The sequence below is a fragment of the Natrix helvetica genome (genome assembly GCF_964273705.1).
Source record: "Natrix helvetica genome assembly, chromosome: 1".
Lineage (NCBI taxonomy): Eukaryota > Metazoa > Chordata > Lepidosauria > Squamata > Natricidae > Natrix > Natrix helvetica.
In genome coordinates, this window is record NC_138548.1 from 303266985 (window position 1) to 303293131 (window position 26147).

The 26147-nt window shown below is 34.7% G+C and overlaps 1 protein-coding gene across 6 annotated transcripts in view; it reads left to right on the top strand.

Moving 5' to 3' along the window:
• ATP2B2 (ATPase plasma membrane Ca2+ transporting 2) overlaps nt 1–26147 on the top strand; it is a 146968-nt gene that overhangs the window by 54092 nt on the left and 66729 nt on the right. For 5 of the 6 annotated variants that reach the window (XM_081934895.1, XM_081934890.1, XM_081934893.1 and 2 more), the window contains exons 3-7: nt 1221–1478; nt 3683–3808; nt 11947–12069; nt 16787–16882; nt 24307–24348. In XM_081934895.1, the coding sequence (XP_081791021.1) occupies nt 1221–1478; nt 3683–3808; nt 11947–12069; nt 16787–16882; nt 24307–24348 (645 nt within the window). The remainder of the gene's footprint in view (nt 1–1220; nt 1479–3682; nt 3809–11946; nt 12070–16786; nt 16883–24306; nt 24349–26147) is intronic. The other variant, XM_081934891.1, reaches the window with a different exon arrangement.

Genomic DNA, 26147 nt, shown 5'->3' on the forward strand with positions numbered 1-26147 from the left:
TTATACTGTAATGTTTAATTTGATTGAATTTAATAATAGAACTAATTTGCTGATTGTAATCAATTATATACTAATGCATTATATATAAATGTATACTATGGGTATGGAGGGAGGGGGGCCTCACACATTTTGCAACTGCCAAAATTTGTATACCTGTCCATTTACCCTTTTCCCTATAAATCTTGAAAAACCAATAAAAGTTTATTACAAAAAAAGAGAATTAGGATCTTGTTTACTCATAGCTTCTTCCATCAATGCCAGAGAATACTCTTCGATCTGTTCCTTACTTGTGTCTCCTGATGTCAGACCTCCAACTTTAATATATAAGGATAATTGTTCAACAGTTGCTGGCATAAAATATCCAAGGTTCTCTATCTCCGAAGCCCAACCTCTCTGAAGCCCAGCCTCTTAGACAGCAAAATTTCAGATAGTGCATTATTTTGATACCTTTGACCAGTGTTGACTCCTGACAATGGCCTAGAGTAGTCCTTGCAGTTTTCTTGGCAAGATTTTCAAAAATGATTTGCCCTTGCCTTCTTCCTAGGGCTGGCAGACAATGACTAGTGCCTTAAGTGGGTTTGTGCCTAAAGTGCACTGGTGGGATTCAATATTTTTTACTACTGGTTCTGTGGGAGTGGCTTGGTGAGTGTGGCTTGGTGGGCATGGCAGGGAAAGGATACTATAAAATCTCCATTCCCTCCCCACTCCAGTGGAAAGTTACTGAAAAGTCCCCATTTCTTCTCAATCAGCTAGGACTCGGGAGGCAGAGAATAGATAGGGGTGGAGCCAGTCAGAGGTGGCATTTACTGGTTCACTGAACTACTCAAAATTTCCGCTACTGGTTCTCCAGTACAGGTCAGGACCTGCTGAACACCATCTCTACTAAAGTGGCACCAGAACCTATGGTCTAATTTTTAGGCTGGTCCTTTAACTGCACCAAACCGACTCTCAAACACTACTGTGTTACATATTAATGTATCTGATGAAATCTAATAATTAGATTTATTTAATAATCCATTTGAAGAAATGTAGCTGTTCTTTCTTAGTTGCTCTAAAATGCTGTCTTAGATCCCATAATGTTAACTGTAAGTGTGATATTATATTATCAGAATCTTCAATATTAAAAATTACAATTCTACATTTTCTATAATTTTCATAATTTTCAAATGATGTTTTTATAATTTTCAAGTAATGTCCTATTTTTGGCTGTCGTTCTCCAGAGTGTGCCACCGCTGCAGGAGGAGCTGAAGATGAAGGTGAGGCAGAAGCTGGTTGGATTGAAGGGGCTGCCATTCTGCTCTCGGTTATATGTGTGGTGCTGGTTACAGCCTTTAATGACTGGAGCAAAGAAAAGCAGTTCCGTGGACTTCAGAGTCGTATTGAACAAGAACAAAAGTTTACCCTAGTCCGAGGTGGACAAGTAATTCAGATTCCAGTAGCAGAGATTGTAGTTGGTGACATTGCACAAGTCAAATATGGTATGCTTTTTTGTATACTTTCTAGAAAATTTATGTCCGAATCCTTAGGAATTCTTTATAACCTATTAAATAGTATCAAGAAAATAATTGCTAATAAACTTAAGGCCAATTACTTATAATACACAGGAAAAAATGTAATATAACATACAATTAATTATTTGAAAAAAAAGTTCAATTTGTTTTTGAATTTTAAGGTGTAACATAATATTATATTTAGTGATCAAAGAACTAGCTCAAGTTGATAGATAAAATCACTGGTTGGTACCATGTAATTGAGGATCAATAATGGTATTGGGAAATCAGTTAGTGAAAATCAACTGAAGAATAATTTAAGGAAGAATAGATAGGGGTGGACCCCAAAATATTAAGGGACAAAAGAGAAGACAAAAAAGAGCAATATTGCTTCATATCTTGAAATGTTGTGGTTGCAGAATAGCATCCACCCTTAATGAAGAAATTGAGTATAATTCTGATAATAATAATAATAGACATCCCAATGTCAAGAACACCATTTCTATCTGTCTCAATGAAAAAAAAATGGTATGCATAATCTTTTGTATATATTTGAATTGGCTTGCTGCAACATGAGCACAATATTATTTTTTATCCATGACATGAACCAAAATTCAGCTTTGGTCCAGCACATAGTCAGTGGAATTGTACTGTTAAGATGAGAACACATTGCAACCTGATATTTTAATTCCTTAATTGCTTATTAAGGAAATTTGAGCTGACATTTTAAAGATAAAGTCAGGCAGGCAAGTTGGGAAAAATAACCTAAAACATATGGAGCAATTATAGTATCTAAATATTGTATTTCTATCTCTGCTTGTATCAATCTATAATTTGAAATATCAAGTTTAGTTTACAAAAGTTATATCTATATATCTTTATCTCTATAGAGATAGTATTTTTTTGTAGAATTGTCCTATTTCATATTAATTAAGAATTGTTCTCATTAAGGAAAGAGCTCAGACATTCTAAAAAGAACAATATGAAATAATGCATATCTATGTGTGTGTTTCAACTTTGGTGAAATCTGTGTCCTTTTCTTACACTACATTAGGAACATTGGAGCCATTTGGATATAATCTTTAAAAATTTGGAGTAAGCTCTTTTTAGTAGAGCAAAAGAGCTTTAAGGATCCAACTGTGCACCAAACAATAATTGTAGTTGTCCTTTGGGTTAATAAAGCTTCAGTACTGCTCAGATATACTTAGAAATGACTGCTTTCTGTGGATTTTGGATAACATAATTTTTGCGTGCACTGCATTTAGTAAAACAATGGAGCACCATGCCTAAGCTTTTGAAAAATTTCTCTGCTGTATAATCTGGCTTTTTAACCTCCTTGTATACACTCCATGTTGCTTTGCAAAAATTGGGATCTTAGTTTTTGAATAATTGATTTTTTTTGTGCTTCCACAGAACAGTAATTGGCTAAGGTACTCAAGGTTTGCTTAAGTCCAATTGAAGTTTGTGACAAAAGCACTACATTTTCTATACACAGTAGGATTGGAATATTGGCTAATTTTAGATGCTTATGTGGTAATTTAGTTATTTTGACCAAAAGAAAGTTAATATACAATTAAATAAGGGGACTAAAAGCACTCCTTACTTATACCTGCTTGGCTTGGATTCTCTTTAGTGTAAAGGCTGCAAGAATCTTTTATTTTAGAATTGTCATAAAAGTGCGTACACAACAATAGCTGTCTGTCTACAGAAGTATTTTTAAGTTTATCACACAAGCTTCTTCTGAAGATAAGACAAATGTACATCATTAGTCAGTGAAAGCCTGTTTGGATTATATGGATATTTTCAGCCAGATGTTGCAGTATGATGCCATGGTGAAGGATAGAGTGATCAGTTCTAAAAATCTGCTTGCCATATGCTAAAATATTCTCTAGATTGATCCAGTCAAACAATATACTATATATGTGGATACTTAGCATAGACATTACTTCTGATGGCCTGATAATTAGCAACAAGAGAGAAAAAGAGAGAGAACAATAATAAATTCATCAGGTGGTAGTACTCTGATAAACTTACTAAAGATTCATCTACAGCAGGAGTATATTTTTATTTGGATTGCAGTGATTTGAAGATTCATACTTTAATTATGAAAATCTGGAGTAAGGAAGTTTCATACATTGCAAAATAAATACACCTTTTCAAATTAGATTTTCTCTTTATGATTTTACTGATAGGTGACCTGCTACCTACTGATGGAGTTTTTATTCAAGGAAACGATCTTAAAATTGATGAAAGCTCTTTAACTGGAGAGTCAGATCAAGTCCGCAAATCCGTTGACAAAGATCCAATGCTGCTTTCAGGTATGTTTTGTGCATTAAATAAACCTTTGATAACCCTTTCTCCTCTTTGTTCATTATCTATGTATTCTTCATTCAGAAAATATATATGAATGTAAATAGTTTTCTACTAATTACTGAAGTGGATTAAAAACTTTTAAAATCCTGTATTGGACATCTTACATTATGCTCAACCTAGATGATATCACTCCAGCAATATATTTCATATCTCCTTTGTGGATACGGGAGGCACAGAAGCCTTTAAAGGTAGATTTGAGGACCCTATCAAGCAACAGGACTGGGGATATGCAAGCACTCACATGTTCAATAATATTCTTTACTTTAAGTTTTGAGACTTGAGCATTTACCAATTCCTGTTTGCAGCAATAAGAATTAAATAAAGTGATAGATGTAAAGCAACAATAAATGGATAGACAGACCTGCTTGGCTTATAGCTTGTTTGAGTTTTGAGACTTGATCAGTTACCAATTCCTGTTTGCAGCAATAAGAATTAAATAAAGTGATAGACGTAAAGCAACAATAAATGGATAGACAGACCTGCTTGGCTTATAGCTTGTTTGAGTTTTGAGACTTGATCAGTTACCAATTCCTGTTTGCAGCAATAAGAATTAAATAAAGTGATAGACGTAAAGCAACAATAAATGGATAGACAGACCTTCTGTAAGATAAAACAACCATGGTTTCCCTACACTCTATGAAGAAGAAAGGAAACAAGATGCCTGTCTGACAGGTTTTTTTTTAAAGTCACAAAAAACCTACAGGATTCTATCCAGTATCATATGTACTTATTTGTACATATGTTAAAGATTGCATTGAGCAATTATTTTTTTCAATTTCCATATATACTTTCAAAAATAAAACAACTGTAAAAACTACATTCAAGACTCAGCTCATCATTAGCCATCTATGTGAGATGATGTTATGGATAATCAGGAGAAATACTGGATTATTTAGTTTGTTTGGTCATGTTTTGGTTACAGATGAGTTTTCATTCTTGAGTGGTCTGGCCCAACTCTATTTTCCCCCATAAAACCTATTATTCAGATTGTATAATTTTGTATAACATGAAGGTTTCCTAACAACGGAGTCATTGTGCTATATGAGAACTGACTCTACTATGCAAAAACAAATAATTCAATACTGGATGAAATAAAAGCAAACCGCTCAGTGGAAGCACTAATAGCAAAGCTAAAGCATAAATGTTTGGGATACATAACAGACAGTCGTGGAAGACTGATGTTTAGTGTCACACAAAGAGCCAGAAGCAATGTAAAGATTGAATAACAGCAACAACAGAATGTAACCTTCTAGCAGCTGGTCAAAGTATATATTCTTTAGGTGAAACTCTCAGGAACCTAACATTGAGTTCTATTCACAAAGGGTAGGGAGAAAGGAAATCTGATGAGCTGTTGAAAATCCATTGGTAATCAAATATCTCTCACTAAAGACTTGATAAAGGATAGAAGGGTTTTTTCTTTTTAACTGTGTATTGATCCGACAGCATGAATTGGGTACATAATGCATTTATTCTAGTTATGTTTTTGGTAATATTGAGGGCATAAACATTTCCTATTTTCTTATTCATACTGTTATCTGTTTTTTAACAGAAAATAGGGTAGATAAAAATCTTTGTTTAGCTGCTGCATAATATTAGCTACTTCTGACTCATGCATGGAGATGAAAAGCAAGGTTTTATTTAATCTTTGCTAAGAATAGTTACACAACAATACAATGGTCAGTCAGGTCAATTGTTAGTAGAAAATTATATATGTATATATTTGTTGCACTAGAATTTGCCTTAAAATGATTTCAGCTGACTTATATAAACACACTTTTTGAAAACCACTTTTTGAAATCCACATTAGTTCAATTTCTTTTTCATGTAACATTAGTTAAGGTGCATATACACAATACATGTCTAAACATATAGAAACGTATGCTAAATATGTTTGCATGTATAGAGATTGGGGGGGTATAATTTATTATGAAATAATATGTTTATGTATTATTTATTATAAAATAATATTTATTTATTTAAATGTTGAAGCTGTGATTAAAAGAAATGAAACTACACATATAAGTGGCTCTTGGAAGGTTGCAATTAAAAGAAATGAAACTACACATATACAAGAGAACACAGCCAATCATTAGAATAAACCTAAGCTAAGGGCTTCCATAACCAGCTTGGAGGACAAAAATAATAATAATTGGGGAATGTCATAAAGGTGGGAGTCTCACAAATTTGAGGGCGTGGATATCATTTCAGAGGGCAGGTTCTGCACCACAGAAAGCACACTTATTGAGTCCTATAAGATGACACTGATTTGATGGAATAGGTCCTTGATTCATTCAATGGGCCAAAACAATTAGAGCTGACACTATCCTTCTTACATTTCAAATTATTACAACAAAACATATATTCTGTTAAAATGCCTTTTCAATTGTTAATTTGCTCCTCTATTTCATAAAGTAATAAGACCCAGAAGTGAAATAATTATACTTATACCATTTGTAAAAGTTCTGTAAGTGTTACTGTATATCATTCATATCCTTATACAGGCCAATTTCTTTATATTTTATATATATATTGGGAAAGGGAAATAAGATGTAAGAATGAGTTGTCCAAAATCACACAGTTTTGTTCATAACCTTGTCTTTATGAGCCATGGTGGTGCAGTGATTAGAGTGCAGTACTGCAGGCTATTTCTGCTGACAGCCTGCTGCCTGCAATTTGGCAGTTCAAATCTCACCAGGCTCAATGTTGACTCAGCCTTCCATCCTTCCAAGGTGGGTAAAATGAAGACCCAAATTGTTGGGGGCAATAGGCTGACTCTATAAACTGCTTAGAGAGGGCTGTAAAGCCCTGTAAAGCGGTATATGTCTAAGTACTATTGCTTCTATTTACAAAATATTTTTAAAGAAAAAAAATCTTTATTTCATCTGCTCTTTTCAACATCTGTTAAGTAGGATATTTCCCTCTCTTTCTTTTTCACATTCTTGCCAATAATTCTTTTGGCATTTGTCTTGTTTAAATGAATTTCTTACAGAGTATCAGAATTTGAGTGCATTTGGGTGCATACTTAATGAAAAGCAATAAGTATCACTACAAAGGGAATTCAAAACTTCTGCTGTCTGCATAAGTTACAATCCTGCCATGCTTTTACTTCATATTGGTTTAATGATATGATTAATTTCTCCTTTATGAATTAATGGAACTACAGGTGTCCTTATTTAAGGACCTCTCATTCAGTGACTGTTTGAACTTGCAATGGTGATGAATAAGTGGTACTTACTTATTCAGCCCTATCATGATAAGGTTCCTGAATTTTCCCCACAATCACGTGATTGCCATTTAGCACCTTCCCTGCTGATTTCAACAAACAAAAAAATCAATGTAGAAATTGCAAGTTCTAATTCCTTGCTTAACAAGAGCAACTGGAACTACCATCGCTAAGCAATAAGCATATCTTAAAAAAACTCATGATCACATATTCATTATAGCATCTGTGTGTGCCATTGCAGAGATGTTGTGTAGATTATATGTTGATGATGCTACGATATGCATGCATCATCTAGACATGTGAGAAAGACAAATCCCTTACATTAACCAAAGTATACATATTCATTTGTCCTTGTATTTTCCAGGATGGCAAACTAAGCAATCAGTACAGGCTTTCTTCATGAAAGCTCAAAACACAGTGTAGAAAACACAGCAGGAGATGTAAGTCCAATCACAGAAATCCAACATTTAATCATTCATAACACACTGTAGTAGACCTCAATATAGTACCGTATCTGTCCTAAGCTCTTCCTGGATACTGCTTCTACATCCGCAAAAGTGGAATGTGTAAGCAAGTAAGGGAAAGTGATATATGAGTTCATGCATCCTGTGGGCCTTTTCAATACTGATGGTATCTGTGGTCCCAAGCAGCATTCAACTTCTTATGGGATTATAAGAATGCCATTTATTGCTGTTATTGCCAATATAAGAGAAAAGCATTTTGCTAAGGACATGTGGGAAATCTGTTATAGCATGAAAAAGAGACAATAGCTCTATTGCAAAAGGGATATTACATATTCCTGGATGGCAAAAAGAAACTTCTCTGAGTAAAAATATTCTGCTTCTTCCTTGCAAATTTACTCCTTCTGAAGACTGTTTTACAGGTGAGAAGAATGGTCCAAAATATGAATTGTCAGATAAATGTTGATTTGTTGCCTGAGAAATATCATAGAGATGTTTTGCTTGACTCTCTCTGCATCTAAATAAAAAGAATCAGAAAAACTTAGGAAAAGAAGGAAAGAAAAAAGAAACCTGTGTTTGTTCAGAAGTAAGGAACACACTGGTGGACATCATGCTTTATTAATTTCTTAAAAAATGAATAAAATGCAGCTATATTAAGGAATCAGGTCAGTCACTGCCCGGAGAAAAAACAACTAAAATTCGCATTTGATTCTTCAGCAGAAAGTATTCCAGTATTGGAGTCTTGCTAAATAGAAGCATTACAGCAGGCTTCAAACCTAGGACATACTTATATTCAAATTCATTTCACCTAGGACATATTTTGGATTCACTGAACACTTTAAGATGACACTTGCTTACATTTGTATTCACTTCTAGGCATGATTGGTTTAATTTATGTATCAATTTCAGTATGTTGGTATTGAATTCTTGTCTTACTATGTATATGTAAAGCAGGAAATATCTACTGTGCATTATAGCAACTGCTTTGTGTTATACGAATGTTTATTCTTTTCTGAATAAACACTCTTCTGCACTAATTCTTAATCTAGCAAGCTAATTCTAAAAACTATGTTTTTCTATTCCTTTTTGGACTTATTTAAATAAAATGCAAAGATTGGTATTTATTTGTCTACTACTTTTATATCCCAGTATATACTTGTCACAGGAGAGAGTCAGGAATTGTTTGTATCATGAGCAGAGTGCTCTTAACTCTCACACAGAGAAAGGGTGGATTAGCCCTGGAGTTTTATTATAGGAGGGAGAATTAAAAATTCCATGGCTTGTGCTTACGTGAAACTTAATAATTGGTATTCAATAAGCAGAAACTAAAAATTCCTTTATGTCAGCCCCTTTGAAATAAAAACAGAATCAAAGATTCTTTGAATCAAAGATTCTTATCTTCAGGTTGACCATTCTTAATCAGCAAGATTGTTGGAGTCTTACTTGGCTATGTTAGGAAATGGATCACAGTTGGCAATCTTTTCCCATACACTTGGCCATGACTAATCTGCTTATGAGAAATGAGATTTCTGTCTTTAGTTTTACTCTGTCGGTACAGCAGTCTCGTGCTCATAAGTTGGCTTTCTCCTCAGATTTTATTAGAACCATTTCCTGCAACACACTTGTTTTTTTTTTTAAACAAAGTTTTATTGGTTTTTTTAAAATTTAGAAGGGAAAAGGTAGTGGAAAAGGTATACAAATTTTGGCAGTTGCAAAGTGTGGTAGGCGCCCCCTCCCTCCAAACTCATAGTATACATCTAGGTAAAAGTCATTAATACATAGTCATATATAGTCAGCATGTTAATTCCATTGATACTTTCAGTCAGTTTAATACATAGTAGTATATAGTCCACATGTTAATTCCATTGGTACTTTCGATCAGTTTATGTCAAAAAGATTTTCTTATTCATTTTTGTGATCTGAGCTTTCTTGGTATTGCCCCATCTCCCCCCGCCAACAGAGCTCCGGCCCCTCCCGTGTCCTGCATATCTGTTGTAGGATCTTCTGTTTTTTCTAGGTGTGTTTTGTTTTTTTCCATAAAGGCCTGTGCCTCTATGGATTAGATTAGATTAGATTTATTAGATTTGTTAGCCGCACCCTCTCCACGAAGGGACTCGGGGCGGCATACAATAAATAAAAAACACATATTATACAATTAAACATTACACGGAGGAAGTATAAAAATCACACAACGATGGGTGTATTGATTCTAATTCTTGTCTCCTCCCAGAATATTAACATACCTTCAGGCATCAGCCATCTGAACCACACCCCCTTCTGGTATAATTTATTCGCTAATTGCGAATAATTTTTTCTTTTTTCCCTCACTTTCTTGGGGATCTGCTTCAGGATGGTTATTTCCCTATCATGGTATGTCAAGGCTTGCCCCCTTTGTGCACCCAGAATTTCGTCTCTTGTGCTTTTTCTAAGGAATTTAATATGTACCTCCCTGGGTACGTTGTGTGTTCTAGCATAGGCTGAGTTCACTCTATAAACCAGATCTATCTCCCATTCCATCTGTTGTTTTTCTTTATGAATGTATTCAGCCAAAATATTTGTCATGATGTCCCTTATATTTTCATCATCTGCTTCCATCACATTTTGAAATCTAAGGTAAAAGGACATTCTCTCAAATTCTGTTTTCATCTGTTGGGTATCAAGTTCTTTGTTTCCCTTCTGCACCACCTCCACCCCCTCCCTCATCTCAGCCGCCCCACCCTCAAGAAGGTCCAGTCTCTGTGAGTTCTTATAAATTTGGGCCTGATTCTCTTTAATTTCTTCTTTCATCTCCTTTAGTTGTTTCTTGATTTCCTCTTGTCCCTGTAAAAGTTGCTGAAGCATTTGTTGGAAATCCATCTCTGTACTTTTAGGTTGCATCAGGTCTGTTATCTTTGATTGTGTAGCAGGGCTGGAAGTAGCTGATGTCGGGGCAGAGGTAGCAAAGCCAGGCTTTCCAGGAGGTGGTCTTTTAGGAGGCATTGTTTATGGAATAAAGAGTTCAGTCAGTATAGAGAATGGACAGTCAGAACGGCAGAGCAGCCAGATGAGTCCAGGAGGCAGAAGGTCCAGGCAGAAGAGAGTTTCTCTAATCACCCTGGCAGTAGAGCAAAGTTTTTCACTCCAGGGAGTTCAAAGAGTAGCAATCCACAAGAGATTTATCTGAGTAGCATGGAGACAAAGACCGGAAGCCTGAATTTTTAAAGGTGGAGTCAGGTTTCACAGTTCATGAAGACAACGGAAGTGTGCCATCTTGCCCTGCCAGCTTCGGGTTTAGAGGCATAACAAAGTTTTCAAAGTTCCCAAAGTTTTCAGATCATCAGTATATTATGAGGTTAAGTTCAAAGAAAATCACTTTAAGCAAGGGTGTGGCATCATTGGTTGGCTCTCCCCCCTCCTCCTTCCCCTGGGGCTGAGAGCAAAATTGTTCCAAGCCGCCTGTCCGTAACACACTTGGTTTTGTGTGTTCATTAAAAAGCGAACACATTGTTCTAGATCCAGTCCAGGGGGTTGGGTGACAGGTACTTCTGGATTTGGAAGTAATTATTACATCAATGAGTGCTTAAGACTTTATTCCAAAGCAGTATATGAAAATAACGTAATTGCATAACAAGAGACAAAATATAATTCAGATCAATGACCTATCAGCATTAAGTATGAGTTTGGTCCTCTTTCATTGCATATGCAATTTTTCTTCAAAAGTGTGCTTTCCTGATCCTGGAAGGAGATATTTTTAGGATGTCCAGAAACTATTTGTAGCAGTATCCTCCATGAATTTATCTAGAGTGCTGAACTGTAATATGTCTATTTGTGAATTGCATAAGTGCTGTGAGAAGAAATTCTCCCATTTCTTTATGCTTGAATTACTCTAAATTTTAGTATCTAAGGGAAATCTAGCTAATTTCATATGTAATTCTGTCATGTTGCCTTTTACTCAACTAAAAATGAACAGGGCTTGCATAGTGGAAATTCCTTGTGATCTCAATACTTACTTTTATACAGCAAGTGAGTCATTATTAGCCTCATTTTTTAAATGCAATAAACAAAGATACCCAATATCTTCTGTGAGATTGTACGTTAGCTATGTCTTTTGCTCTCAGAAGTGGAACGAAGGCCACAGTTCAGTGTGTCTAACAGTAACTTTATCAATGCAAGAGACTATTTGTAGGTCAGGGTTGAAATGTAGAGTCCTCTTCCTCTCTGAGGTTGGGTGTTTTCTTGCAGATGTTTCTTTACCAAACTAGTACCAAGCTAATAGCATGGGTGATGTTACCTAATTTGGTAATGAAACATTTACAAGAAGACATCCAAGCTCGGAGAGTGCCAGGCTGTAACTTTTTATCCTAAGCTAATAGCTTGAATGTACTGATTATTAATATCTATATTTTAAATATCTTTTTAGGTACCCATGTCATGGAAGGCTCAGGAAGAATGCTGGTAACTGCAGTGGGAGTTAATTCTCAAACAGGCATCATCTTTACTCTACTAGGTGCTGGAGAGGAGGAGGAAAAAAAAGATAAAAAAGGTACAAATTCACCCAAAATATTCTCAAATAATATCTATATTTATAACATAGCCGTGATATTCAAATTTATTATGTAGGAATACTTGAATTTATGTTATTGTAATTCAGTCCAATGAATTTAGTCATAATTTTTAAGGGCTGTGAGTTGCTTGAACCATGTGTGCATTGGATATTTTGAACATTTAGTATGGATGGTTTAAAATACGAGAAGCGAATGTGATTTTACATTAGCTATACTTCTTTGCAAGATTCATTCTGTATTAATATATATCCCAAATTCATTACAAATTGAAGTTATATAAAGAATGATAAGTTCATTGCTTCATTAAAAATAAATTATCACTATAATAATTCTTTCATTTGGAGAAATTGAATTGTAATATCAAAATATGAAACATAAATTGAAGTATAAATTTAAAACCCTACTTATTTAAAGTTTTATTGTATTTTATTGATCATGATTTTTATTTTAGAGGTTTCATCTGCTTGCCAGGAGCATAGAGATTAAGAGTCATGCGTGACTTATGTCTTTCATAGCTAACATGAATTAGTTTAAATTTGCAAAACAGTGTTAGATTCAAATATTCAGTTCCATGAAAAGAAGAAGGATCCCTTCATGGATAAACAGTTATGTGAGTCTAATAGCAATAGCACTTAAAATTATATACTCCTTTACAGTGCTTTACAGCCCTCTTTAAGCAGTTTACAGAGTCAGCATATTACCCCCAACAATCTGGGTCTTCATTTTACCCACCTCGGAAGGGTGGGATTTGAACTGCCAAATTGCAGTCAGCAGTCAGTCAGTAGAAGTAGCCTACAGTACTGCACTCCACTGGGCCACCGAGGCTCCTTCTATGAATGGGAAATGCTTCTATCCATGGAAATGAACATTTAGACCTAATAAAATATCTACAGGCAAGCTAAGAATGTTTCCCACAAGGCAAGGTTCTTGGAAAAAAAGCTGATTTGATTCCATGGGAAGTTATGTGACAATCACTTTAATCTCAGCCCAAAAAGCCAAATCTTTTTACCCTAAAAATAAAGCTATCCCTGTGTTGACTATGTGGACACAACTATGCAGTTTCCTTGGCGACAGTACTGAAGGAGTTCACTATTGCTTTCTTCTGGGATTACTATTATTATTTTCCTTCCCAATCTCTTTAAACTACTGTAGGTTTTGAATAAAATAATAATTTACACTACTGTTGTGAGATTTGGCTAATGGTCTTCTTTACAAATATCCAGTGATTTTCTCATTTAAATATTTTTCTTCTTTATCACTAGTTCATTAATAACTATATTATTGAGAAATTCATTCTTCTTTCATAAAAGTTTGTTCTGTGCCTATTACAGAAAGTCTTAAATACACCTGAACTTTAATGCCCCTGTGGTTAGATCATCTATAAGCATCTATTTTTGTTCACTACTTCACACTGAATCCCAGCTTTAGTATTTCTGTTCAGAAATCCTTTTGAGATTGCTGGATCTTCTTCCCAAGGAAATATAGCCTCCTTACATATAAAGGAGGATAAAATTATTTTAAAAGAAACAACTATAGTATATTACACACACAGACACACACAGACACACACAGACACACGATTATATGCCACCCTAGCAGTTTGAAAGCACGTAAAAAATGCAAGTAGAAAAATAGGGACCACTTACTGATTTTGTTTGAACTTAAGAAAATATATTCCAGAGTTTCTAAGCTTTAACTGAGAATAAATACTAATGAAGAACAGCTCCCACAAAACAGAATATCATAAAATTGTTATCAGTTTTATCATTTCTTGTATCAATTTTTGCTAAGAACGATGTCAGGGTAGAACACTAGCATGAGTTAGAAAGAAATTTTCTCAAAAAGTATGGGTGACTAAGACTTGCTGTTTAGGCATTTTAAATAGAAATAGATAAAAATGGAACTATATAAAGAACCAAACAATCTTATTTGCCTTAGTTTGCCAGTATCTGCAAACTTTATGCCTGTTTTGCTATAAGAAGATCTTTTTTCCCCCACAACTATCTTTTAAGCATAGTTCCCCCTTATCCTATTTTAAATAATAATTTGCCAGTTTATTCTGTCAGTTGAAGAAGAGGTAAAAAAAATAGGAGTCACGTTGTTCATATAGCTTTCATAAGACATTATTACATGTCAGATAAAACATTTAACAAGCTTTTAACATTCATTGCTATGAATGACTGCAGGTTCATTCAAGGAAGCCTCCAATAGCTGTTGTCCTGAAAGAACTTCTGTCCATACATTATTCCTTTAAATAGGACCTTGGTATGCTTCCAGCATGAATTTGTGAAAAATGGGAGTCATTAGTTTATGTCCCTGGTCTCTAAGGACATGCATTCATTGTATGTATGCTTCAAGTTTTCCAAAAGTCTGTGTTTGTGTTTCATTTTCCTGTGGTGTATGTCTTTCTTCCTCATTAACATTTTGCAAAAATCATCATGCAATATGATACAGGAAGATGGGCATCAGCTTGCAGAGAGAATAAGAAACATACTGTTCGACAGGAGAAAAAAAATCAGCTTTTAATGGGACTTTCCTCCCAATGGCTGAGAGATTAAAAAGACTTGAGTGGATACTTCACAAAACCCCTTTTGCTATTTAATTTGAATGAAAATAAATAATAAATGTGTACCATTTTTTAATCCCTATTTTTATTCACTGTTTTCTGGCTGTATGGCAAATCTTTGGAAAAGCCAGCTTAAAGTATGAATTTGCCATTTTTAAATTTTCACTTACGTTTTGTTACATGTACATGTTTTGTAGCACAGCAAAACTAATAGAAAGATGAGGTGCCTGGAAATTGGATAAATAAAATGCATGCACAGGAAGCTTCCTTAAAGCAGGCATATAAACTTTATCTAGCATGACCACCAACCTTATCTGCCAAGAAGAGGGTGATTATAATGGAATAAAGAGGCTGGTTTAGAACTTAATGATGATCAGACCACATGCCTGTCAAGTATAATATCTTACATGCCACGATGTACATGACCTACTTCCCAAGCTTGTTTCCTCCTGTTGTTTCTAAGTAGATGACACTATACTGCTTATTGACTTCTGTTTGAAAAAGTCCCATTGTTTCAAGACACGAAACTCCAATAGTCTTCCATATATACTTTTGGTTGTTGCCATATCTGACCTTCAGAAGATTTAGTAACATAATAATCTAAAGAGTAAAAACACTTCTTTAATGATCCCAAGTTTCACAATATTCTATCCCAAGACGGACTATTACCTCTGTTCACACAGCTTTCCCCAATATATTCCTACAGGACTAGGGGCAGGAACCTCAGCTCAACAGTTTAGGTTTTAGAATTATGGGGCAGGCAATCTGTCCTTTTAAAAAGATGAAAATAGCATGCATGTAATTCACATATAAAACTTAGGCATCAAAAGAAATATGTTAACACATGTAATAGATATAATGCACTTATTTTAATTTTGTTTTAAGACAAAGTCAAAATCTATAAATGTTTGAAAACCCTGGTCTCACTGTTCTGATAATATCACTATGTCCCCTGCTGTCTGTGATTAAAATTAGACTTTAAAATGTGCAGCCCAAGACAACAAAAGGATGTGCCTTTTTTGGAAGTTGATAAAAATTAATGTCGGCAGGGACTCCAGCATGCATTCTTAATCTTAAATACTTAGAACTGGAATAGATAAACTAAGAACTGAATCTCTTATCTGTTAAATCAGATGCTGGTCTAGATATTATTTGCATGACATTAATTCAGAAAACAAGAAATTTTCCCTTAGCATTTGCATTTCTCAGTGTAGTATGTTTGAAAAGATCAACCATAATAGAAAACAAATAAAACATAGATAACAGCAAAAGAGACTTTCTGAAGTAAAGAACCTGTACTTCAGAGAAGGTTTTCATGATGGATAATTAACTCAGTTTCAGTACAGCTTCACCTTCAAGTAGTACAAAATCAGTAGGAAACTTTCATGGGTCTTTTTTGTGATGTAAGAACTTCTTGCTTGTCCTGTTCCCCTTTTTGCAAAGAAAACTGCTGATAATTTTTGGCTTGTGATTTATCTCCTGTCATCATCTCCTGTAAACATCAAACAATATTATAATGAACTTGTTTTTTCTGAAACAAGACTATAAAGGGAACATCAAACAGCATTAGTGGATGTTCTCTCGAGTTTTCAAAAAACACTATCAGGTTTAGCACTGAAAATGGTTCCTTATTAATAAATCAGGGGTTTTAAATAGGGTATTTTTCAGATAGATTTTTAGTATATTAATTATGGATATTGTGATATTTTAATATAGTTTAAAATATAATCTATCATTTATAGATAGATGGTTTTTATGAATGCAGAATTTTTTAAAAAAAATTTCCTTCAGTTTTTTAAAATGTAACCTAAAAATGTCTGCATAGTGGAACAAAGGCATTAGAAGTACTATGTAAAGTCAGTTTCTCACCAATTTTGTTAAAGTTTGTTAACCCTGTTAAATGTCTTTCACATTTCCTTTTATATATAATATTCCATGTATGAGTTTTTGTTCTCCACTTCTGTAACATTCTTGTAATAGCATTCATTTCTAGACATTATGTTGCTTGCTTTAAAACAACTATGTTTTGGAAAAAAAATAAAGCCACATTAGTCCATAAATGTTTCTGTCATGTGAATTTGTTCATATTATTATTATTTTTCTTTTTTCTTTTATTCATTATTACTCAGTAGATTCTTCCCATTCCTCCTTCCATCCTCCTTCAACTACAGATGGGGCAGCAAGTGCAATTGCCACTGATAATGCAAATACCAGCTTAGTCAATGGTACGTTAAGAACACCGGGATTGTTTTTATTTGAACAATTTCTCTCAACTCTATCAGCTTCCCTCTTTCTCTCCTGAACTGCACAGGTGTGGGATATGCATGGGGTTACTGGGTGAGAGCACCTATTGTACTGCAGCTTATAAGAGATGCCACACAGCCAATTCTTTATAGCCAGCCAAATTGGTCTTTCTCACTCATGGAACACTGGGACCGGAACAACTAGGAACCTAGGGATCTTTTCAAATCAGACTCAAGTAGGAATTAAGGACTTTTACTGTTGAATCAGATTTTAAAGACCATCTTCAAGTATATTTCAAATCAGTTTTCTCCTCGTTAAGGTTTTCAACATCAAACTGTTGTTTCCATGCTTCCCAATCCATACTTGAAAGATGGCATGATTGTCTATTTTGTTTCTCATTCTATTTTTCCAAAAGTGGCACTCTCATAAGCATTCATGGTCTCAATGTAGCTTTGGGAAAATAATCTTCCTGTGGTCAGGAATTTGGCTTAAACACACATAGTATTAATATACAAATAGTATTAATGCACTTCATTGTGTTGTCCCACCAATTTTTCTCAGCACCAAGTTAAGCATTTTCCATAGATTATGATGCCAGTGTAACAGATTTTATCCATGTGGCTTGAATATGGTTTCATGCATTTTTCCTCCTTTGGAAAAAAAAACTTTATTTTTGAAATTTGGAATGTGCCTTTGACTAGATTCTTGACTCCATTTCTTAGCATATTCATATTATAAATTCCATATAAGGAAATAAATTTAAGTATGAATGGGGAATTTTAATCTGAGATTTAGATGAAATATTTGTATATTGTAGAATATTTTTGTTATATTCATTTTATTCTTTGACATCAACATTATTGCTTATACTCTTAATAATAAAAGCATGGATCCATAAACCTGGATATTGATCTAATTGAATTTTACCAGGGGCAAAAAATAGGGGCAAAAAAATTGTGAGTAAGTATAGATCCTATATTTTTCTTCAAGCAGATGTTTCCTCTGCCTCAAAAACAAAACAAAACAAAAATGGCAAAAAAGGAAGACATTCAAGGCATTAGTTTCAATTTAGTCATGAGATGTAAATGGTAAGTTGAATACTTAGGTGATGCTAGTATCATATGATATCCATTGACAAGATTTCAGAAATAGTTTATCTTTGCCTTCTTCCTGTGACTGAAAGTGACTCAATGAACCATCCCTGTGTTTTGGGGCCTATGTCTAGTTCCTAACATGGTGCTTAACCACTATACCACCTTGATTCTCATTTATGTATGTTGTGTTATGTTGTTTTGTGCTGTATTATGTTAATTATATTTATCATAGCAAGTGGAAGAAGTGTGAGGAAATGCTATTGTGATAAGTGCATATTTTGAGATAAACTCTGCCTATTTTAGTTCTTCTCTGAATTTCATGACAACCTTAATGAGTTAATTCTAATTCTCCCCTGGATTATGGAGTAGCAGAACACCTTGTGCAAACCTGAAATGTGTGTAATTTAAAACACATTACAGTCTTCTTTGCAACATTCTATATTTAAAATATTTACATCAGAATGGGATGTTTTGGCACTGACCCTTGGCCTTTGACCCCAGCCATCTGCCTCAGCCGATTTACAGCCAGCTTTCCTCCTCTGCTGACCTTCCACTGGCCATTCTCCACAGACAATGGACCTCTGCCCTCCGCTCCTGGCCCTTCCTCCCTGCCACCGATTCTATTGCATGCCCCTTCAGTCATCCCCTCAGCACCATCATTGCTGCCCATCACCATATTGGCTTGGGGCTGCCAAAGGTGTGGGGCTGACAAAGGGTCAGGGGCATTGGGCCAGGGTCCATTGTCCATGGAGAATGGCCAGTAGAAGATAAAAGCTGGCTGTAGATTGGCTAAGGTAGGTGGCTGGGGACAACAGCCAAGGGTCGGTGCCAAAATGTCTTAGACGTTATTTACATCCAGCTGTTAAGGAGGATGTACCATAAACTACTTGGAATACAAAGTTTTGAATAACCATGGAACATTTGAAAAATTGCATCCACATGTTCTCAGTGCTTTTATCAGAACAACAGAAGCAGCATTATAGAGTTGTATATTGTCAATCAAACACTATTTTTAAATATTAGTATTCAATTCTATTTAATACTACAGTTGTTAATAACAAGCACTAACGATAGCAACGATAAGCTTGTTAATGATTTTCTTCAGGGAAAGGATTCTGTAGTATTTTTTTCAGACTCATTTTTCTTCATAATATTTCTATATCTGTATGGACTATATTGGGAAGTTCTCATGCATGAATCAAAGATCCAGAATATTGTTGCATTGGTCTTGTTTGTTGATCAGTACAGTATTTTCTTGTGGCTCATATGTAAGATTTGTGCAAAATGCTATGCTGAAAAATTTATTAAGGCTTGTGTTCATTCAAATTAATTTGTATATGGCCAAGTCTTTTACTTTTGTCTTTAAAACAATTATTGTTTAACTGTATCAAAATTACTTTATAACTTCCAGCTGCTTCAGAAGCAATTTACATGGGCTAAATATGTGTCTATGCTGACAAGTAGAAATATTATTTAAGAAAAGTAAATCTAAACATTACTTACTTTTTGCATTTGATTCCTAGTGAACACTGCATAGACTGTTTCTAGTTTCAAACATGCTAGACTCATACATTTCATCTTATTGAATTTTATTGATTTTGCATAACTGGGAGGTTGACTATTATTTTACTGTCTATATCACAGCCAATCTAGAAAAAATAGGTGTAACCTGAAATTACAGCACTTGATAAAAATCTAATTTAAAGATCTCTCATTTTCTTCCCCCTTAATACATGTTCCACAACAGCTGCCTTTTTTGTTTTGTTGACTGTCTTCCCAGTTAAAAGTTGTGGAAAACTTTAGACCCTGACATCAATTTAAAAGCTGTCTCATCAAGTTGTCATAACATGAAGCTCTTAAGAGCAGTTGGAGTTCATAAATTATCTGCATTTAGGACATGCAGAGATCTTACTGTCTGATGAAAACCTGCATGTTTTAATTCCTGGTAAATGTACCACTGTCCTAAATGGCTAGCATAATTTGGATAGACAATTTTTGTTTTATTATTGTTTTGCTTTTAAAAGGCATGTGCTTGATTATTTGAATGAACCTAAATAAACCAGGAATTGAAAACTGTGTTCCTTCAGCTGTTGCTGAACTGTCATTCCCATCACTGTCCTCTGTTGAGGGATGCTGAGATCATTTAGTGATATCTGAATACCTACATATCTGATCCAGAAACTTATTTTATTGATGAAATACAAGACAAAGGCAAAAGGCAAATTGGAGGAAGATAATAAGAAACATGATGGTGATCATGGAAACTACATAGCAGCAGACTTGACTTTACAACAAAGGAACTGAAAGTAGAATGTTTGTCTGTGTGTGTATGACACACAAACACACACACACAGAGAGAGAGAGAGAGAGAGAGAGAGAGAGAGAGAGAGAGAGAGAACCATACCTTTCCTTTCTTATGTTTCATATTAGCATGGCTTCAACAGGAAGAATCCACTGAAATGGAAAAAAATAATTATTCATGAATGTTCATGAAAACAGCATTCAAAGCTGTAATTATTTCAGAATTAAGTAAGTCTTAGTTTTATTCTAAGAAAGCATATTCTGGAATCTCCTGGAGGTAGTAACAAGATGAGACATCAAAGGAAAATTAGGAGCACTTACCATTTAAGCAAATTGGCTAGCTACAAAAAAAGAAAAAGTAGGAAAGTTGTGATGGGATTTATTCAGCAAAAAATCTGAAAAATAAATATGAGATCTAATTCTCCTAAGCGGCCCCAAAGTGTGTGGCATTGACATCTCCTTTGATTAGGACTCACAAAATATTCAATAGTTGCTTCCATTATGATTTCTATGGTTTTATGTTGACTGAACATAATTTTCAATTTATGTGCATTCAGAATATAATTTTATTCTGTAATAATTTATAACAAACACAATCATTTTTACATTTGATGAAGTACTCTTTTTGTGTAGAACATTAATCTGAAAATGCTTTACGTAGTAATTAGATTTTAACTAAATTCTAGGCTACATCTGCTATTTATTTTGCTTCCTCTTTCACCAGACAAAACCAGTATTCAGAAATTTTTCTCTGCATCTAGGAAAGTACAGTGTAAAACTCTGGCTGTGTTGAAATGTCCAAATTATTATTGTATAATAAAGTCTGAGATCTTAACACATTAAGACTGTTAAGACTAAGCCTTGTAATAGATAATGTGGAATTGAAAGAAGTCATATCCACCAAAGCAATCTGTAGAGTAAGGTGTAAACACTATATGCAAGCACAAAAATGCGTGGCTTGTAGACGTGCCTTTCTCATTCTATATAGGTACTTGAAGCTTTTAAGGGAAGTCAGTTGTGACAGGTTGGCAGTGAAAAGCCATGGCAAGATAAGCTCTCTAGTGAAGAGAGCCAGGAGACAGAAGTCCCCACAATCCTGGCTAAGTTTTTTCTTTTTAAAATAAAAACATTATTTCCATAGTAGTCCCAGCCAGGGAAGAAAGATATTTTCAGCTATTATGTCTGAATATTAGTTACTTCTTGCTTGATTTGGTGTCTCAAGAATTCAGAGAAATTCAGAGGCTCCATCTCTTACTGTTTCAGTGAAGAAGAAAAACCTTGAGAAAAAGATGCTTAAATTGTAGTTTAAATGCAATAAAAAGTAGATTGAAAAATATCAGGTTAAGATGTTTAAAATAGTTAGACATAACTAAACCCTGGTGGACATTTTCCTCCATTCTAAGGATTTAATGCCGAAGGATTTTGTATGTCAATATTTTAACACATGGCAATATTATAATATTTCCTTTTCTGAAGAAAGAACATGAAATCATCTTTGATAATTGTATACCCAACAAAGGTATTCTCCATGAATAATGGATGTAAAACATTCAAAAGAACTTTAAAACAACAGGTGTCATATTTTCATTACAGAAAAGAGTTAAATTTGAATTTGTGGTAATTGTAAAGAATTTATGTATTTATTTATATAATTTCTATTATATGAATTTGCTCATTTCAGGCAAATAACTATAATGGTATATTATACAATATACCATTATAAACAATAGTAAATCAGTTTTACAATAATTAATTGGACATGAAGGATTCTTGCTAATGTCAACATTACATGCAATTCCTTTTTACAAATTCAGGAAAAAACTATTCTCGAAAAGTACATATTAAAAGATACTATTTGAGAGTTTATATATAAACATATACGTTCATTCCAGTGGGGGGGAGGAATGTAAATGAATGACAATAAAGTTACAGTGAATTGCTGAAATCAGTGTGGAATGATTTACGAATTACCAAACACTTTTCTAGGGGAAATACTGAATTGAAGATTGAACTTTATTTCCTTTGCAGGAATTTTGTTATTTCAAATGTCTTTAGTTATTTCACATCAATCAATAAAGATTGATTTCATCAGAAATTTTAATGAATTTTGTTCTTCTAAACATTAAGTCAATATTTTGGATTATTTTGTCATGTATAATCTCACTAATCATATGATATAATCTGATTTGTCATAAATACCTAGACCTATTAGATTTGCATATTGCAATACTATGTCCATAACAAACTTTGTTTATGTTAAGTTTCAAACTACAATTAAATATTTAAAAAGCATAAACAAAGAGGCTGGAAATGTATATCCTAGAAATACTTCTAATATTTTTAGCATTCGTATCTTTTAATACAGTACTATTTCTACCATTTAATAAAATACTTTTTAAAATGTTAATTTTTATTAGTCTGAGGTAATGCCTAGATTTTGTTGTGGACTAAAAGCTTTATGGTCTTTGAGCTTCCCATGTAGAATTTGATCAGTAATTTTTGTTCTGCATTTGTTGAAACTTTAGCAGAGCTTTCTGAACTGGAAAAATTAGCAAAGGATTTCTCTGCAAAGTGCAGCCCTAGGAGATATCAGTATTTAGGAACGGATGGGCACCAGGCAGCATGACCTGGAAATTATTGTGGCTGCTTTGAACATTTCACTTGTATTCTGAATACATTCAAAAGAAAGGGAACTTGAATGTTGGGGGGAAAAAATTGAGGTTTTTTCCCCCCTTATGCCTTCTGCACTTATATTCCAGAAGAAAAATGCTCATTTTAGGAGCCTGGAGAGAATATCTATGAAATGCTTTTAGTAGCCTATTTACTCTTCAGATGTCAGAACAAGCCACTGGGCCTGTTATCTTTTTTTCAATTTTTGAAAAAAAAAATCATCTTTAAAATGACACTAAAGCTCTGTATTAAGAGGGATGAACTATGGCTAGGTCAGAAATCTAAGCCACATAAGCGTTGTAGTCCCAGGCTTCTAGCTGACAAAGAGACTTAAAAATCAATAAGCTGGTATTGATTACAAACCATATTATTATAATTATATTGACTTCTGGGGACTGCCTGGACAAGCGTCTGCTGTTTTCCTGACAGGATTTCAGAATTCAGGATTTCATATTGTCTTCTTTCTAGGGCTGAAGAGAGTAAGTGGCCGAAGGTCACTCAGATGGTTTCTAAGGCAGGCGTGGAATTTACAGTCTCCCATTCTCGAGCTTGTTACCCTAACCACCACACTAAGTTGGTTCTAGATTAGATTAGATGATTACATTTTTCTCTGAAATTTATGTCAATCCTAACTGAATCCATCCTATTACACCCCTGGATTAGGAAGCAGCAGAAGATGACAAAATGTTCCAGGTCCTTAAAATACATTACAAGCTCCTTTATAATATGATACATTTAAAATTGTACAGAAAGCTTCTTAAAAGTCAGTTACCATAAGACACCCAATCAAGAGCTTCTGCATAACTACCAGTATGAAACATTTGAAAAATGGCACCCATAAGATCTCAGTACTTGGTCAGAATGACAGAAGTGAGAATATGCTTCTTTGGGGCATTATGGGACCGTGGAACAGGAGTTCCAGAGTTTGTGTCATGATGCTGCTTTCATTGGTTTATCGCCCTTTGCTTCCCCCTTCCCCCGCTGCTGTTGAAAAACACCTCTTTGGCTACTTTGGAATGATTAATTTAGGTGCTGAGTTGTACAACCCATACTGCCTTAAAATATGTATGACTGTTATTAATACATAATTCATGGGGAAGTCTTCAGTGCAAATGTATTAATTTAGTTGCAAAATTTTGTCCAGGAAGATCATTTGTGCATATAAATATCTCAATGAGCATTCCATTTTATTTAAAACATGATCATACTTTTTATTGCTTTTTAAATTTAAATTTTGTCCTTCTCATGCTCTTTCTGTGTACTGATTGTTTATTGTGTGTTTTGTTTTTTGTTTGTTTGTTATTTGATTTTTTTTGTCTGCTACAATTTTCATCATGTAGGCAAAATGCAGGATGGGAATATGGAAAACAGCCAGAATAAAGGTAATGTTTTTTTATATCAAGGGAGATGGTTAAAATTACTTTAGAGAGCAAAATATTAGTGAGGTTCAAATTGGGAGTTGGGGCTGGGATAAATGCCAAGTATTCACAAACTGTCAGTCTTTCCTGATGTTACACACACTGAAGATGTGTTATAGCAAGCGAAGAGAGCATGTGGATGTGTGCACTCCCGCTACCGAACCAGTAGTGAAGATAATAGGATACCATTACTGACATACAATCATAAACATGCACATGTGTACAGCCTGGGATTGAAAGACTTGATTGCATATATTCAGTTTCCTAAATTTTTCATCAAGTATGTGACAATATTTCCTTTATCATCTGTCTGTTCAAAATCTATGATATATAAACATGCATTTAATATACTATGTCTAAATTATCCTGTTTAAACCAAAGGAAAAAAATATAAATGAAAGAAAACAGAAAAGTTTTGAATTGCATATTATGTTGTTGATTTTTAACTAGGGCTTTATATATATATATATATATATATATATATATATATATATATATATATATATATATATATATATATATATATATATATATATATATATATGTTTTCTGAGGTTTTCGCGGGTGTTTGTATGTATGTCTTTGGTTGTTCGGGTTTTCTCCCGCGTAGAATTGGAAGTATCTTCACGACGTTTCGATGAAGTCTCATTCATCATCTTCAGGCTGGTGCTTCCGGCTTGGTGCTTCCAGGACCAATGTGAGATCTCAGCCGGTTCCTCCTTTTAACTGCCAGTGGGGGTTTGTGCTGATTGGGTGGGAGCTTGGCTGCATTCTGATTGGGTGGAGGTGTATTCTGATTGGTAGGGGGCTTGGCTGTGTTCTGATTGGATGGGAGTTTGGCTGTGCTCTGATTGGATGGGGGCGTGTTCTGTTTGGGTGGGGGCTCCATAGGCTCACCTCTACAAAACCTAGCCAAATTTCTCGCCAAACAACTACAGCCCTATGCAGAATCCATCACCTCACACGTAAAAAACTCATTCCAGTTCATAGAGATCATAAAGAAACAAAACTTACAGCCCAGCGACCTACTCGTGAGCTTCGATGTTGTATCCCTCTTCACCCAAGTACCAATCAAAGAAGCCCTGACAGCTATCCAAAATAAATACAACCCCCCCAAACATATCCTAGATCTGACCAACCACTGCCTATCCAACACATACTTCATCTATAATGGACAAAAATACAAACAAATAGAAGGAGCACCCATGGGATCACCCCTCTCACCTGTCATTGCTAACCTCTTCATGGAACACTTTGAAACCCAAGCTCTAGAAAAATCCGATCACAAACCCAAACTCTGGCTCAGATATGTAGACGACACCTTCATAATCTGGCCACACGGGAAAGATAAACTGGACAACTTCCTCACACACCTCAACAGCCTACACCCCAAAATACAGTTCACCATGGAAACAGAAGCCAATAACCAACTCCCCTTCCTGGATGTCTTAGTCTATAAGAAATCCAATGGATCCCTAGGACACACCATCTACCAGAAGAAAACACACACAAACCGCTATTTGCACGCACTCTCACACCACCACCCAGCACAGATCAACTCTGTAGCCAAGACACTCATCTCCAGAACAAAACACTTAGCAGACGAACAACACCTCAAAACCGAACTACACACTCTCACCAACGTACTAACAGCCAACGGATTCCAAAGAAACAATATCACTAACCTAATCCAAAAAGAAAACCCCACTAAAATCCAAGACAGTGAACAAGAAAACGGCAAAGCCCTCCTCCCATATATAAAA